Source organism: Cryptomeria japonica, chromosome 5 (genome assembly GCF_030272615.1).
Source record: "Cryptomeria japonica chromosome 5, Sugi_1.0, whole genome shotgun sequence".
Lineage (NCBI taxonomy): Eukaryota > Viridiplantae > Streptophyta > Pinopsida > Cupressales > Cupressaceae > Cryptomeria > Cryptomeria japonica.
In genome coordinates, this window is record NC_081409.1 from 78632243 (window position 1) to 78648638 (window position 16396).

At 36.1% G+C, this 16396-nt stretch overlaps 2 protein-coding genes across 2 annotated transcripts; both read left to right on the forward strand.

The window, feature by feature from the left end:
* Positions 1-7685: 7685 nt before the first annotated feature.
* Positions 7686-8905, forward strand: LOC131032684 (auxin-responsive protein SAUR22). Its single transcript, XM_057963723.2, has one exon. It carries the CDS (start codon positions 7985-7987, stop codon positions 8414-8416), a length of 432 nt encoding a protein of 143 aa, XP_057819706.1. The 5' UTR covers positions 7686-7984; the 3' UTR covers positions 8417-8905.
* A 6196-nt stretch (positions 8906-15101) lies between these two features.
* Positions 15102-16018, forward strand: LOC131032685 (protein SMALL AUXIN UP-REGULATED RNA 51). The gene has a single exon (XM_057963724.2). It carries the CDS (start codon positions 15159-15161, stop codon positions 15588-15590), a length of 432 nt encoding a protein of 143 aa, XP_057819707.2. The 5' UTR covers positions 15102-15158; the 3' UTR covers positions 15591-16018.
* The last annotated feature ends 378 nt before the right edge of the window (positions 16019-16396 follow it).

Sequence of the window (16396 nt, forward strand, 5' to 3'; positions counted from 1 at the left end):
TCTAAGTCTTAAATCATCTATAAATGTAACATAGTATAGAAATCCACTAGATGAAGGAACAAACATGGGTCCACATAGATCAGAATGAACAAGTGCTAATTTTTCCTTAGCTCTACTTTCACTTTTATCAAATGGACTCATAGTGTTCTTACCTAATGCACAACCTTTGCACGTATCATCATGAGAATAGCTAACCATCTTTTCAAGTGAGGGAAGTGCCTGAAAGTGAAGGTGGTCAAGCCTTCTATGCCATAGCTCGCTAGATTTGGGAGCTTCATGGATGAGTGCTCGAACAGGATTAGCTAAAAGCTTATACAAACTATCATATCTATTTCCAATAACATGAGCAAATTTAAAACTAGATTTATTTGGCCAAGCAACTAATTTACCCTCAGAAAATGGTATTTGATAACCTTTATCTTCTAGGGCAGAAATGGAGATTAAATTTATTTTAATTACAGGAACAAATAAAATATCACTAAGATGCAAGGAGATGCCAGATTCCAAATTTAAGGAAGTATTGCCAAAACCTCTTACTGAATACTGAGCATCATCACCAATTACCACATGAAGATTGGACTCTTTCTCCATTGAATCTGAGAGGTGCTCCTAGTATCCTGTGATATGCCTCGATGCACCATTGTCTATCAACCAAGTGTTTTTGTTAGTTAGCACATTGCTAGATAAGGCAGAAATGAAGAGGAAGTCTTTGTTATCCTTTGAATCTGCAACTTCATTTAGGTTCGCTTATCCTTGCATGGGTGGATTCTAACAGTCTTTAGCATAGTGTCCAAACTTGTCGCATGTAAAGAAACGGACATGTGAAAGATCCCTTGGCTTCTTCCTTGAATCATAAGCAGCAGGAGGTCTGAAGTCTCTATCTCTTTTGAATTTGTTCTTCTTCCAATGATCGCCCTTCCTTTTGACATTTTGAGATGCAAGCATATGATGGTCACCTCCATGAGTGCCTTTGAGCATTCCTCTTGCAACTAGGCGAGATTCCTCTTGAATGCAATCAAACCGGAGGCAATCAAAGGAGGGAAATTCATCTCTACCACTTATGCTTTGAATGAATGGATCACAAGAATCAGGGAGACCATTTAATGCAGTCATGACAACATCCTTGTCCACTACTTCACTTCCAATGGAGCTGAGGTGGTCCTTCAATTTTGAAATTTTTATGAAGAAGGACATGACTGAATCTCCCTTGCTCATCTTGATTTGAAGAAGTTGTTTGCTCAGAGTAAGAGCTCAGTTGATGTTATTGATTTAGAACATTCCTTCTAGGTGTTTGAACATCTCCTTGGCTGAAGATAACTTGGAGATGACTGGAACAAGATGATCCTTCACAGAATCAATTAGAAACTTCATTTCTTGAAGAGCATTCTTCTTGAACTGCTTTAACTCATCTGGATCTGAGGGTTCAGGCAGATCCTTGTCTTCCACAAGTTGTAACAGCTCAACCTCTTCAAGAGAAATAAGCGCATGAACTTTCCAAGAGGTAAAGTTGAGAGCACCATCAAGTTTGTCTTCAACTTTCAGTCCTATAACCATTTTGCAAAACTAAAACAGCAAACTGAAAGTGAAGGATAACCAATAATCTGATTTATAATGAACCTAAAGCTCTGATACCATGTTGATTTTAGTGAACAATATTAAGTAAACTTAGAAATTAATTTGAAATGCAAACACTTATGAAACAGAAGACACAAAAATACCCTAGGAAAACCTCCCTCTTGGAGGAAAAACCCAACATCAAAGATCCAGATCAAATCTTTTATTCATAAGGAGATTACATGAACACTATAGATCAGATTACTTATCCGATTGTGGTATCAACCTAGGGCAGATTCACAAAGACTTGGCCCAACTCAAATCAATGTATATGTTGTTCCAGAATATCAATCTTGTTGTCTCAGAAGGGGCAGAATATCGGCACTACTTGGAGAGGAAGATCGCAGCAGTATGAAGACACCAATTTGCCCAGCAAGATGCCTAACAAGTTTGCTCAATAATCAGATCATGTCGCAGCAGAATGGAGGCTTAGATCGCTCGCCAACTTCGCACAATGATACCCAAGTTCGCTCAAGATGACAACTTGAATGATAGGCGATTTAGTTCGCGTAAGGCACATGAGAAATTCACTTGATGAAAATGATATGTTTGATGTATGAAATGAATCTTGTTTATATACAAGATTCATACTCATGATTTATCCAAGTCGGCTAGGCAAGATTGCCGCCCTTTTACATAATTTTGCAATTTGCCTTTTAGCGCTCAATTTGGGGCCTACATAAATTTTACAAGTTACAATGCATTCAATTTTGGGCCCAACTCAATAGTACATGTAATCACTCATGTTATTACAATGTGATTAAATTTTAATTGCCACAAAGAAACATTAAAATATAATCCGAACTAGCTATCCATTTCAACACTTTGAATCCCAACGATGTATGGGTTAAACTAGATGCCTAAAAAAACTCTCCCTCCTGCTTACTATTCTCATTATCTAATAACTTTGCGTGAACTTTAAAAATGTGACTATTTTTACCTATTTTTTAATATATTTAACATTATTTGTTTCAATAATATACGTGGTCAAATCAAAATTGAAAAAAACAGAAAAGAAAGAAAGAAGCAGCTCTGCCAACTCCAGCTCTCAGCTTTAACACTGAAAAAAAGTACCGACTTCAGTTTTGTTCACAAGCTTCAAAGTTTGTACATTTTCGTCCCTTTGCAACTACACATGGGACAGGAAAAACATCGCTTCTAAAACAGCTAGATGCCACAATCTATTATTATGGAGCGCCTCTCTAACAAGGTTATTAATAATGTTGTCTGGGGCGTCGTCAACAAAACAAAAAGAGTAAAACATGGTGCATGTGATGTTCTTCTTTTCCGTCCAAGCTCTGCAATCATTTCATGTATATCGTATGACAGAAATTGACACAGAATGAGATTCACATTGGTCTGTTAGTGAACCTACAACTCACACACCCCACCCACGTGACTCTGCTTCCCGGATTTTAGCTCAGATTAATAGAAATCCACAAAAATCTCATGGATTATCAGTACCTTATTTTGCTTTTTCACTAATATCCTCAATCCAGTCATTCCAGTTGTGAACTCTGGGTGCTTGGTTTTGATGGTTATATATTCTAATCAGATTGGATTAGCTGTGGATGCTTAGTTTTGTTTGCTATTTATACTGAACATCTTTGGTCTTCTCCACGAAGGCAAATGTATCTGCTGTAAACTTTTCATTTCTGGTTCTTTGCACCACCATTATATATACTTCTTGCAGTAGTAGCCAGTCAGGCCAGACATCAATCAGATCTTTTGTATCTATCTATCATCATTGTGAATGAGCTTTGGTGGTTTCCAATAAAGCTACCAATCCTTTTTGACTAGGTATGTATTTCTAATTATTTTGATTATAGATTAGAGAATCTCCCTTATCAGAACCTAAATTAGGCCATTTTGTAACGGTTATTTATTCAAATTTGTTTTTCTACTGCATAAGGTTGGAATTTGTAAGGATGAAGACAGCCATAAGAGACCGTGCAAAGTAATAAGCCAGAATATTTTATATATACACAGCACTACAAGTTCAGCTATGAGGAAAATAACCCCATATATGTATATATATGGGTATACTAAACGCTCTTTTTAAAATTGACATGCACTAGCATGCAAATCTAACACTTGGTACCATATTGCAGCAGCAGCATAGCCCAGAGGTAGGCCAAGGAAATGGATCTTGTTCTTGGACCATCCAATAAAAGCATGCCAGTTGGATCTGAGTCAGATGATTGGGTGGGTACCGCCTTCACATTATCCAAAATAATGACTTAGGCTTATCAAAAATATTATGTGGGACCGGGATGAATGGTGGAGCTAGTAACACGGGGTTGATAACCACACGAACTGCAAGGACTCAAGTCCTAACTCAAGCAATAATGGGCCAGAGCTACTCAACCAAAAAAACCCTATAATGCAATTTTAGAACCTTCATCAACATGTACCAAAGATTATTCCATAGGTCTTCAATCCAAATTATTCATTTTCTTTTTATATTATATTTAGGAGACATTTCTAATATACAAATACTATATTTCTAGGAGCATTAACATCAATGTCAATTTTAATAATAGGCTTCATTTTCTTGACATCAATGACAAAAATGACCAAAATTTTTTTCAACAATCTTCCCTCTCTTTCATTAATGCAAACACCTTAATCAACACCTACTATGCATGCTCCCTCTAGGTACATATCTTCCCCATTTTACATTAATGGCAAATGGATGGCTAGATTGTAACACTTTAGGGATGAAAGATAGTAATTTAAATGCTCCAACTAAAATTGTGCTTCTAATTAAGTACTTGAAGATAGGAAGAAGGAGATACCACTCCTAACTTTTGCCTGAGATATTTAGCAACATGTTCCAACTTGACGTTCTATTTTATTTATTTTTCTCTCTAGAAATGAACATGAAATATGGATAAAAGATTTGAAAAAAATGACTTATAAGAGGGAATATTGTTGAAACCCTTAAAATGCAATATGTCAAGGTACTATGAAAGAATGCAAGCAACATGAAATGAAAAAGGCTACTATCTAACACAGGGTTTTGATAAAAATAGCTAATAATTAATGTTATCACATTTGAAATAGAAAACCCATCAAATTTTGTCAGCTCCATTATGAAAGATTAGATCTAAAAACAACAAATCAGAAGCGTGAAAAAGCGTTGGGTTCACCAAAATGTAAAGTGTTGGAATTAGGCCTTCAACATCTTGAGGGATGATAAAGCCACTAACTTCACTTAGGACCCACCTTACATTGAAGGAGGTAATTGAACTTGATTGATCCATCTAAAAGGGTTGATACAAATCTTCTTCCTTCCTTTGTTAGAGTTGAAATTGAATTGTAATTAGGGTTGACTTCTATTGCTGGATCTAGTTCAAACAATTCGAAGTTGACATAAAATAATAGTAATAGAATGTTCCAGATATAGTGAAGAGGTGTGAATCTAGATTTGAGGAGATAAAAAGGATCGAAACCCATGGTGGAAGATTCAAGCTAAATTATTGGGACTGAGGGGAGCAGGTCACCCTAATTCTCCAAATATCAGGGACAAACAAGCTAGACATTTTTCAGATGAAGATGACACACAAAATCCATTATCAAAAGGTCATTAGAAATTCTTGAGACTGATGGGAGTTGATCGCTCTGGTTCGCTGCCTTTCGTGCCTTGAAAAGTTGAGTCTAATCAGCATCATCTATATTTTTGTATTCCTCGCCTGCAACTCTTGAGATAATTTCTTACACAAACAAAAAAAGAAATAGGTATTTTTATGGGGGTTTACCTTTGTTCAAACCCTAGTTTGGCAATTAACCTTTGAATTGAAATAAAATAGTAATTAAATTATTGAGGTAAATGTTGTATCATAATACCTCATATCTACAATGACTAATTGAAGTTGATGATGCAATTCTCTTTAAATGTGATCACAAATGTTGATGCAATAACATGACTTGACACAACATGAACATGACCTATTCAAACACACATTATTGCAAGAGGATTGATGTGATTTTCTCCTTCATGCTTGAAGGATATGGTGGGATGAAATGTTGCCTTGAATGTTTGAGAATGCTTGATGATGACTACTTGATCAAATCATATTGGGAATGCTTAGAGTCTTAGATTTAAAATGAATTGATATGATGTCTTTAAATAGGTTTCCTTAAGTATATTATCAATTAAAATGACCTTCAACAATCATATTGATGCACAAGGACCAAATTTCATTGGGGAGGGAAAGTGCCTTGACCTATTTAAACTGAGACATGTTTAAGGGGGACCATTGTGCCTAGGGCACCATGGTTTGGACAAGGGTTCCCCAAGAGGTCTTGTCCTCCTAAAATAGGGCAAACTAGGTAGGGTTCTGGAGGACAAGGTCCCAAGATGGGGTCCACTTAGCCATCTAACTAGGTGACATCATATTTGGAGTAAAAAGGGCCAAAATGAGCTTAGGGGAGAACTAGGATGGGATGTGCTAAAGTAGGAGCACAAAAATCAAGTGTGAATTGTACCAATTGCAATTTATAATGCTACACATTAATCATTCATTCTATCACTTGTATATGATTTTCTTTTGCATTCTCTCTTTTTGGGAGTATTTTTTTTTCCCAAGTGGCTTTTCTGCTTTTCTCCGGTTATGAGAGATAATTTGTATTAGGTACCTAACATGGTCTAGTAGCCAAAACTCATCCTTGCATCTTGTATCATTTGCATAATGTAATTTCATCTTATTAAGGTGTAGTTGAGGGGGGTGTTAAAGTGAATCATGTCTAATACCTAGTCAAGGTCTTGCACCTTGTATTTACTAGTTAGGAACATATTCACATGTTAAGTACAGTACTAAGTAGCATTCTACAAGTTAGTGATAATAGGGCCATGCTCACCTTATTTAATTTTAGTTTCCTAAGCATTTAATATTTCTCACAGGGTAGTTTTTCATACTCCACCCCACCTTGTCTTTATAGGCAAGACTCTTGTACATTCACAACATGTCTCATATTTCATATCTCAATATTCAAGCAAACTCATTATCTTGCATACTGTTTTGTAAAAGGCATCTTTGTTTCTGTTGGTGATCATGGAGTTTGCAGCTCTTACATGCACTCCCACAAAATCAACAATAAAAAGAAGACAACATTACCACAAAATAATAGCAACAAAGAGATACAAATTAACAACATAAAAATGTAAAAAAATAAAAATAAAAATAAATAATAGAAAAATGAAATATATAATACAAATCTAAGAATGAGCAATAAAAAAAATGAAATATAAAATATTATAAACCAATTTTATAATTTACAACAGTTCTAATCAAAATCAAAAATCAGACAATACCAATGGATGTGAACCCTAGAAAAGCACAAACATCCTATATCGAATATTTACACGAGTCCATCCAGCCCATAAACAATCCTTTGGAAGAAGATTCTGTGAAAGATGTTATCAATTATGAAAGGCAGAGACCCACCTGTCCGATCCATATCCATTACTGTCAGTGGGCAATATGATAAGATAGCTGGCTAGGAGTAGGAATTAAACATAAAGATAGGCATTAATATGATAATTCTGATTAGATAAATAGCAAATATTAACCAATCCTTTGGACTTGATAGTCGAATCTGATCTGAATTGTGTGAATTTGTCGGAGGGCCAGCAAAACAAAGCCAACAGTTTGGCCCAAGCACACGGTATGTACATGTGGTACTGTCCTGTGATTTTTTTAACAGACTTATTGTCAGTTTTGATTGCAGGTCATAGGTAGTTCTGTCACTTCAACAAAAATGGATGAATTATTGCCTTCGCATTAGCAAGATGAATAGGATCAACATTAATTAAAATACTAAAGATTTTATCCTACAACTGTGCTAAAAATGGGCTAAGTTGCTCGAAGTCCTCATAATTTGCGAAGTAATAGATTGCAAAATGCTGTCAAATGGTGATAAGCTGTAATTAAATGCAGATCTCACAAATATTGGTATGTTCACTTTATCTTCATAAGAGAATAATAAAGCTGATAGGAAAATTCATAGTGGGTAGAATAAAGAAGAATTGGGTCGTTCCAAAAACACCGCATTTGTTGCTTGTCTCCAAGTTCCTATATAATTTGAAATGGCGGCACATGGTTTTGGCTTGCATTCTGAGTGCTGAAAGGACCAAAATCCCATCTTTCAAGCATTTATACATGGTCCCTAACTACATTGTGGCCCACTCTGTCAACTTGCCATTGCTTTCTAATCATAGCAGCCTCTCTTCGGTTTGCTGGATTGCTTTTGAGTTATTATATATACACAACATATCCTTTCTCTTCCCACCAAAGCATTCTGCATATTTCAGTCTCTCTGCGTTTGAGAAATAGATTAAGACTACCGATTAGTTTTGAACTCTGCAATGGCAAGAAGTAAGGGAAATCCTCAAGTTCTGCTTCTTAAGCAGATTATCAGAGCATTTTGTAGGTTTGTCAAAGCCCATAAAGCAATTGGGTATGGTCTTAGCCCAAAGAACAGAAGATATTTTGCATTTGAGGATGAGATCATGGGTAGATCGTGCAGTGCTCTTCCACTAGATGTCCCGAAAGGGCATTGTGCAGTGTATGTTGGTAGTGAAAGAAGTCGATTTATCATCCCCACTGATTACTTGAATCATTCTCTCTTCAGGGCATTGCTGGAGAAATCTCAGGAAGAGTATGGGTTTGATCATCAGATGGGACTAAGCATCCCCTGTGATGAAGTTGTCTTCCAAAGCTTGACAGTACTGTTACAGAAAAATGATCCAGCACTTGTAAATTTGGGTGTGGATGAGCTCATGGAGTTACATTCTTAGAAAGACAATCCTTTCAGAAGGTGGATTTTGCAGAGAAGAAGAGTGATGAAATTTCAACTCAGCGGGCCAAAAGAAATGTACTACTTTTATATTGATGGAGTTTATGTTTTCTGAAACAGATGAAGACTGAAACTGATTGAAATTTCTGCCTTAAGTAGCCTTGTAATTGATGGAAAGGATTTCATTTCATCAAATCGGCTGGGATTCATCTCGTTTGAAACCATAAAGTATACGGGGTTTTCATTTCACTCCAGCAGTGGGAGTTTAGACAGCCAAGAGAAGCATCCTCAAATTGAAAAGAGCTAATCATGTCAAGGCTTCACCGGATTAGGTCCTCTAGCATGCAATTCTGAGCCTTTGTCTGACTGAGGCCACCTGATTGCTATTGATTGTGCTTGATTACTATCCAATTTACTATACAATTTTGTAAAGACAATCACAAGTTAACAGAATATCCCAATAGACTGGTATATTTTTTCAAAGGTTCTACACTAATTCTTGTTTACTGTCTGTTTACAATTGGTCAGAAGATTTTTTTAGACTTTTAGAAATGACTTATAATCCTGTGATTTTGAATTAAACATGGTTTCTTAAGCATCTCGATCGGTCATATGGATGCCGTGTGATATGTTTCTGTTATTTGTCCATTTTGCCATTACAAAGAATTTGTTGGTCTGAAAGAATAGAAAAATAAAATAATAACAGAAAAAGTAGAGACAATGTATGCTAGCATACAAAACCAAATCTTTTATTAATCATACATATAACTGATTGCAACATCCTATTGATTTATAGAGGATTCATCGATCCTTCTAACTATTACATAGCAAATTCATGAGCGGTGGAAGTAGTAGTTCCACCGATTAAAAGATTAAACAGATAGCTCTGCATGCGTGGAAATAAAGAAGTCTCGGCTGCATGAAAGGGAAAAATGTGCATGAGGAGTTTAACGGTGGTCGACTGAGGGCTCACGGTGGATCTGAAGCCTGAGAATAGCAAACTGCAGTAAACGGTGGCAGGAGAAATTATTCCTTCCAACAGGGTCATATGGATGCCATTACAAGAGCTTTGAAAGTGCAAAACTCAATATGTTTGGTACAATTTTATATAAAAGGTCTGAATTTCGTATGAGGCTTGCACCCAAAATTTAGGTACGTTAACCAACGAATTCAGATAACAATTTTGTGGCAGCTGCAAGATTAATACGCTCAAATAGCTTTATATTGAATGTGCAGGTGCATCTAATCCTTTAGCTTTTCAATTATGTTGTTAATTGTTTAGATAGCGTTGGATTCCCTAAGTTGTGTTGTTTCGTTTTGATTGATTCTGTTTGTACATATTAGGTTGTAATGGCTTTTTTATTGGTGGCTATTTAGTTTAATATGAAAAAATAGGTCAATTACATGAGTAATTAAAACTAGAAATGATGAGCGGGAAGAGCGGAGGGGCGAGCGAGAAGCGTAGCGGGGTGAAGATTTCAAAGGAAGAAGCCTCTGGAGGAGGCGATGATGATGCAGACGACGACCACGATGCAGATCCAGACTCTCCTCCTTCCATTACGTCATTTCTATGGGTTTTGTGCCGAAATCCTACCGTCGGAGCAGGGCTTTTCACAGGATGTGTCGGTGGGGATGGAGAGATCTTGTGGGAGGCTTGTTGGGGTTCGAGGGTGTTGGGGGTTGGAAGATGAGCTCCAATGTTCTCGTTTTGGGGCCTGTTATTGATTGGCTACGTTTCTTCAAGCCAGCTTTGGGGTTAGAAGTGGGTGCTGCATTTGGGCTTTTGGTGTGATCGGAGCTTTTCAAGGCATCTTTGAGGGTGTCTTTGTTGTTGATGATGGTGCTATTTGGAGCTTTGGTTTGCTCTATTTGGGCTTCTCTATTCCAACTCTCGCTAGGCAGCTTGGTGAGCTCTTTTTTAACTTTAAGGTTGCAGATTTTGGATGGGGTCCTAGCTTCGTTTTTCACTTTGTTTTGAGATCCCTGTGCTTCTATGCTTCTTTTTTTGATTATGTTTGAGAGCCTATTTTTGGGTTTGGTCAAGGTTTGGTTTTCTTTTATCTTTTCCCATTCTCTGTCTATTCTATTGAGGTGAATAACTCTTCTTTTGAGATGAAGAGTGGTTGGCTGGGTAAAGATGGATAGAGTTTTCTGGGATTTTTGATGCCCTGCTTATTGAGGCTAGTTGCTATTCTACCTTCATCACCATCATTATTTGTGGCCTCAACCTGAGCTTTTTGTGCCCTATGAATTTTATTGAACATTTGATAGAGGGTTGTCGTCTCTGGTCCAGCCGTGTTTGTGCAAGCTTCATCTTTTAGATGGCCCTTCCCCTATAGCCTCGGTTTTCTCTAGTTTGCCTTATAGAGGTGGCCCTATCTTCTTTTGAGATGGAGATGGATGGTGCTAGAGATAACCTTTCTCCTATTGAGGTGGATCCAGTTGGGTGTTGTGGTGGAGGCTGAGAGGTGCTAGTGGAAGGTTGTTGGTGCCCTAGTGTTTCTAGGCTATATGGGAACAGAGGTCAGTCTCTTATTTGGTTTCTCTTTTTTATCACCTATTGAGGTGGTGATCTTGGAGGGTATAATGTGTTCAACTCTATTCTCTCTCAGGATCAAGGTTATGGGAGCCTTTCAAAAACCCATTGTTGTTTGTTTTGGGAGCCCTGTAAAACCCACTCTCAAAGGTTGAGGGAGCCTGGAAAAACCCTGTGTTCTTTGTTTCTCTTAGGGACAGGTTGGATGCTAGTAGTTTTCAAGGGCCCAGTTTGGCCAATGTTTGTTTTTAGTTAGGCTTGGGCTTTGTGGTATTTTATGGTCCGGAGATTCTATTACAGGTTATGGGAGTTTGGGGAAACTCTTCATGTTGGCTGAGGGTGCCTGATAAACCCTTGTTTTTTGTTTTTGTGGTCTATTGTCTCTGACTTAGACCCTCTACTTGGGCCAACCTAATTTTTAATGTTTTACACTTGATGTTTAGTCGGTGTTTGGTTGGCTTTGACTACTCTGAAATTTTGTTTATTCTTTGTGCAATCTTTAGGTTTTAGGCTCTGGATGCCTGTAAGTCTAGAATGTTTCAGGACCTTTCTTAGAACCTATTGTTCGATGCTAGGTAGTCTTGTTTGTTATTCAATGGCAAATCTCTAGTTGTAAGGGTTTTGGGGCCCCTTCAACACCTATTTTATCCTAATAAAAAATAATTTCAAATGGTATGTAGAGGAGAGGATTCAGTATGCTTTAGTAATTGTTATAGTATTTGTTCATTTTAATGTCCATTATTTTTTACAATATTGCATCAATATTTGTGACTTTAAAAATGTAAGTGTTGGTGATAAGTATCCAAAATTGAGTCAAATGTACATTCCTTGAATCTAAAAAGCAACAAATCATGTGAAGCCACATTAGCACACACTATCTAGTATCACTTCTTTTCTAGGTATTTTAGGAAACCTTGACAAAAAGCATGCTAATATGACATCATATTTGATGACTTGATCATGAAAACTTAGTTATAAGTAGAGAACTTGCATGGTGAGCTACAAAAATGAATTGAAACTGAATCAAAATTTTCACATAAGATTTTTAGAAGCACTAAGTTAAGGTGCTCAAGTACTGAATCTTCTCCCCTAGAAAAGAAGAGAAAAGTTTCATATCTTCTAACTCTACACTAATTGTGCTCAATTGGTTTAGACATGTAGAGGTTTAAATTTTATCTGATGAATTAAAGATTCAATCTCAAAATATGTAGAATAATTTTTATTATTATTTATAATATCTATTAAAATATAGACAAAAATAATGAATGAGAGGACTTAAGAAATATTATTTACTATAATTATTCAATTCTTTTAAAATTTATAATATTTTTTAAAAAAATAACTAAAAACAAATTAATTTTAAAAATTCGGATAATAAATGACTCATGAACTGAATCAAAACTAGATCACATTAAAATTAAATAAACTATAATTATCTTAAACTAAATTAAGTTTGTTCTCCAATTCTTGTTGGTTAATGTGTTGAATTTTGCAACACAAGCACGTGTAGGATCAAACAACAAACAAAAACACCTTGTACAAGAGAGAGTTGCACAAAAGATGCTATATTACTAAAAAGCAAAGAATACAAATTGAGTTACAATTGTATAATGAGGTGCTCATAAAGAAAGCACAAAGCTAAATTTAGGAGACTTAAAGTGCAAGCATGAAGAGCTAAATAAACCTCAACTCTAGCTAAACTAGATGCATAAAAACTAAACTAGGTGCACAACTAAAATCAACACTCCTAAGTGAACTTAAGCAAAAAAGCATAACTAGTTGTAAAAAGGAAACTAACAGCTAAATATGTTCTAACACCCCCCCTTAAGTGAAACTTAGGGTGAGTAGAAAAACACTAAATGCATGAATGTAGAAATGGGTCTTGTTAACAAAATGCCTGATCAAGTACCCATCTACAAATCAATTATCAATCTCTCTAAGTGGAGAAAAGGGAAAAAACCTCATGGGAAAAAACCCTCCAAAACCTCATGGGAAAAGACCATCCAAGGACATCTTCCTTCACCCTAGGCATCGATCACAAATGAAGATAACATGAGGATGCCAAGGGTTTAGTGAAGATGCCTACAAACTGCTTTTTATGGCATAGAAGGTCAAACTAGTCAAAGGTGGTGGTCAAACTACTGACATGGTAGACCGTATAGATGATGTCAACAAAATGTTGATTTGGCTAATGATGTGGTACTTGACTTGCTAATGTGGCATTTGACTAGAATATTCTTCTCAAAGATTCTCAATTGCAAAAAATAGGAAAAGCTTGCTAAATATAGAACTGTGCCAAATTTAGGGGGAAGCACTAAATTCATAAAAAAGCCCACAAAATACTAGGTCAAAGTTTGTTGATTTGACTATAGGTCCAACGGATACTATTTGTACTAGCAAATTAATGTGCCCTACCTTTGAAAATTTGGCCCCCTATGCTTCGATTTTTTTATAGAAATTAACCCCACATAAAAATCATGCCTCCACGTGAATTTTCATGATTTCTTTTATCAAAAAATGAGCGATGGAATTTTTTTAATCATTTTTTGTAGAGTAGACTAGGGTATGGAGCTTTGTGCGTTTGTATGGTATGGCATGAATTTTTTTATCTCCAAAATATTTACAAAATTTTTCTCATTCTCTGATTTTGACAAATTGGGAGGCATTTTAGGGGTTGTCGAGCCTTCTTGAGTGTGCAAGATGTTTTTTTTTAATTATACATTATCTTTTAAATTCCTTTTACAAATTGAAATCTAGGTGTGCTCAATGAATTCTAGGGTTGTCCTTAGATGATTTTCATATGAATAAGTGAGTGTTTATAATACAACAATCAAGCACACAAATTGACATAACTTAACAATAAGTCATCTTGCAATTGCTAGTGCAATGGTTGACAATAGAATTTTTTAAATTTTAGATTGTAAAAATAAATGATTCATTATTACAATTAAAAAAGTGTTTAAATCAAATTTATACCCATATATCTTATTCATAATTACCAAAAATAGATTAAAAATAAAAAATACAATTTAAAAAATCAATGATTAAAAAATATAATATATAATATGATAAACCAATTTCCTAATATACAACACTTTTAATTTAAAAACATGCGTATGCAATATCCTATATCCAATATTTATAAAAGAGTACTTCAGCCTATAAACAACCCATTGGACGAGGATTTTGTTGAAGATGTTATCAACTATGAACGGCAGGGACCCACCTGACTGAACTATATCCATTACTCTCAGTGGATAACAGAATATGATGCTTGCTAGTAGTAGGAATTAAACATCAATATTGGCATTAATATTAACATTCTGATTAGCTAAATAGCAAATATCAACCCATCCTTTGGACTTGATAACTGAGGCTCATCTCAATGGAATCAAATCTCTTATCCAATATCCATCTCTAATCTAATACTTTCAAACAACACAACTGTGTCAATTTATCGGTGGGCCTGCAAAATAAAGTGCAGGCCAACAGTTTGGCCCAAGCACACGGTATGTACATGTGGTGCTGTCGTTTCCATCCAAGACTTGCATTAATTGGGTGTGAGTTTAGTTACAAACTGGGATCAGATTTATTGCAAGACATAGTTCTTTCACTTTAACAAAATTTGATGAATTATTGCCCTCAAATTAGGAAGACAAACAGGAGCAACATTAGTTTAAAAAACAAAAGATTTTTGTCCTCCATCTGTGTTAAAAATGAGATAAGTTGCTCAAGGTCCTCATAATTTGGGAAATAATGGATTGCAAAATGGTATCTGAAAAGTTGTAAATGAATGCTGATCTCACAAATATTTGCATCTTCACTATATCATTACTGGTTGATAAGTGAATAATAAACCTTACAGGCAAACTTGTAGCGGGTAGAGTAAAGACGAACTGGGTCGTTCAAAAAACACAACATTTATTGCTTGTCTCCAAGTTCCCATATAATTTGAAGAGGCGGCACATGGTTTTGGCTTGCATTCGGAGTGCTGAAAGGACCAAAATCCCAGCTACATTGTGGCCCACTCTGTCAACTTGCCATTGCTTTCTAATCATAGCAGCTCCTCTTCGATTTACTACATTGCTTTTGAGTTATTATATATACACAACATATCCTTTCTCTTCCCACCAAAGCATTCTGCATATTTCAATCTCTCCGTGTTTGAGAAATAGATTAAGACTACTGATTAGTTTTGAATTCTGCAATGGCAAGAGGCAAGGGAAATCCTCAAGTTCTGCTTGTGAAGCAGATTATCAGAGCATTTTGTAGGTTTGTCAAAGCCCATAAAGCAATTGGGTATGATCTTGTCCCAAAGAGCAGAAGGTATTTTGCATTTGAGGATGAGATGATGGGCAGATCATGCAGTGCTCTTCCTCTAGATGTCCCGAAAGGGCATTGTGCAGTGTATGTTGGTAATGAAAGAAGTCGCTTTATCATCCCCACTGATTACTTGAATCATTCTCTCTTCAGGGCATTGCTGGAGAAATCTGAGGAAGAGTATGGGTTTGATCATCAGATGGGACTAAGCATCCCCTGTGATGAAGTTGCCTTCCAAAGCTTGACAGCACTGTTACAGAAAAATGATCCAGCACTTGGAAATTTGGGTGTCGATGAGCTCATGAAGTTACATTCCTAGAAAGACAATTCTCTCAAAGGTAGATTTTGCAGAGAAGAAGAGCGATGAAATTTCAACTCACCGGTCCAAAAAACATGTACTCCTATATTGACGGAGTTCATGTAATTTGAAACAGCGGACGGCTGAAACTGATTGCAATTTCTGCCTTGATTAGCCTTGGACTTGAGTTTCACTTCATCAAATCAACTTGGATTTTCAAATCACTCCAGCAATGGGAGTTTAGACAGGCAAGAGAAGCATCCTCAAATCGAAAAGAGGCAATCATGTTGAGTGTTGTGGTGCAGGATCTATTTGAGCAGGGCTTCATAGGACCAGGTCATGGTGCATGCAATTCTGGGCATTGTCTAATTGAGGCCACCTGATTGCCATTGATAACACTATCCACTTTACTGTACAGTTTTTTAAAGATAAATCTCAAATTAATGGAATACCCCAATGGACTAGTACATTTTTCAAAGGTTCTACTCTAATTCTTGTTTACTGTCTGTTTAGAATTGGTCAGAAGATTCTCTTAGACTTTTGCAAATGACTTATAATCCTGAGATTTTTAAATGACTACTTTGGTTGTTTCTGATATTTGTCGACTTTGACATTACAAAGAATTAGTTGTAAAGTGGGGACTAAAATGCTCACTCTCGGCACCAATATAGTAAACATTGGACGTAAGTGTTGTAGGGTTTAAGCTTTCAAAGTGCAAAACTCAAGATATTTGCTACAATGGTAAGGCAGAAGGTTTGAATTGTGTATGAGAATTGCACCCAAAATTTAGTTACTTAACCACCTAATTCAGATCACAGTTTTATAGT

Excerpts from the sequence above, each read along its gene's own strand:
- LOC131032684 (XM_057963723.2), top strand. The coding sequence starts at position 7,985 with ATGGCAAGAAGTAAGGGAAATCCTCAAGTTCTGCTTCTTAAGCAGATT.
- LOC131032685 (XM_057963724.2), top strand. The coding sequence starts at position 15,159 with ATGGCAAGAGGCAAGGGAAATCCTCAAGTTCTGCTTGTGAAGCAGATT.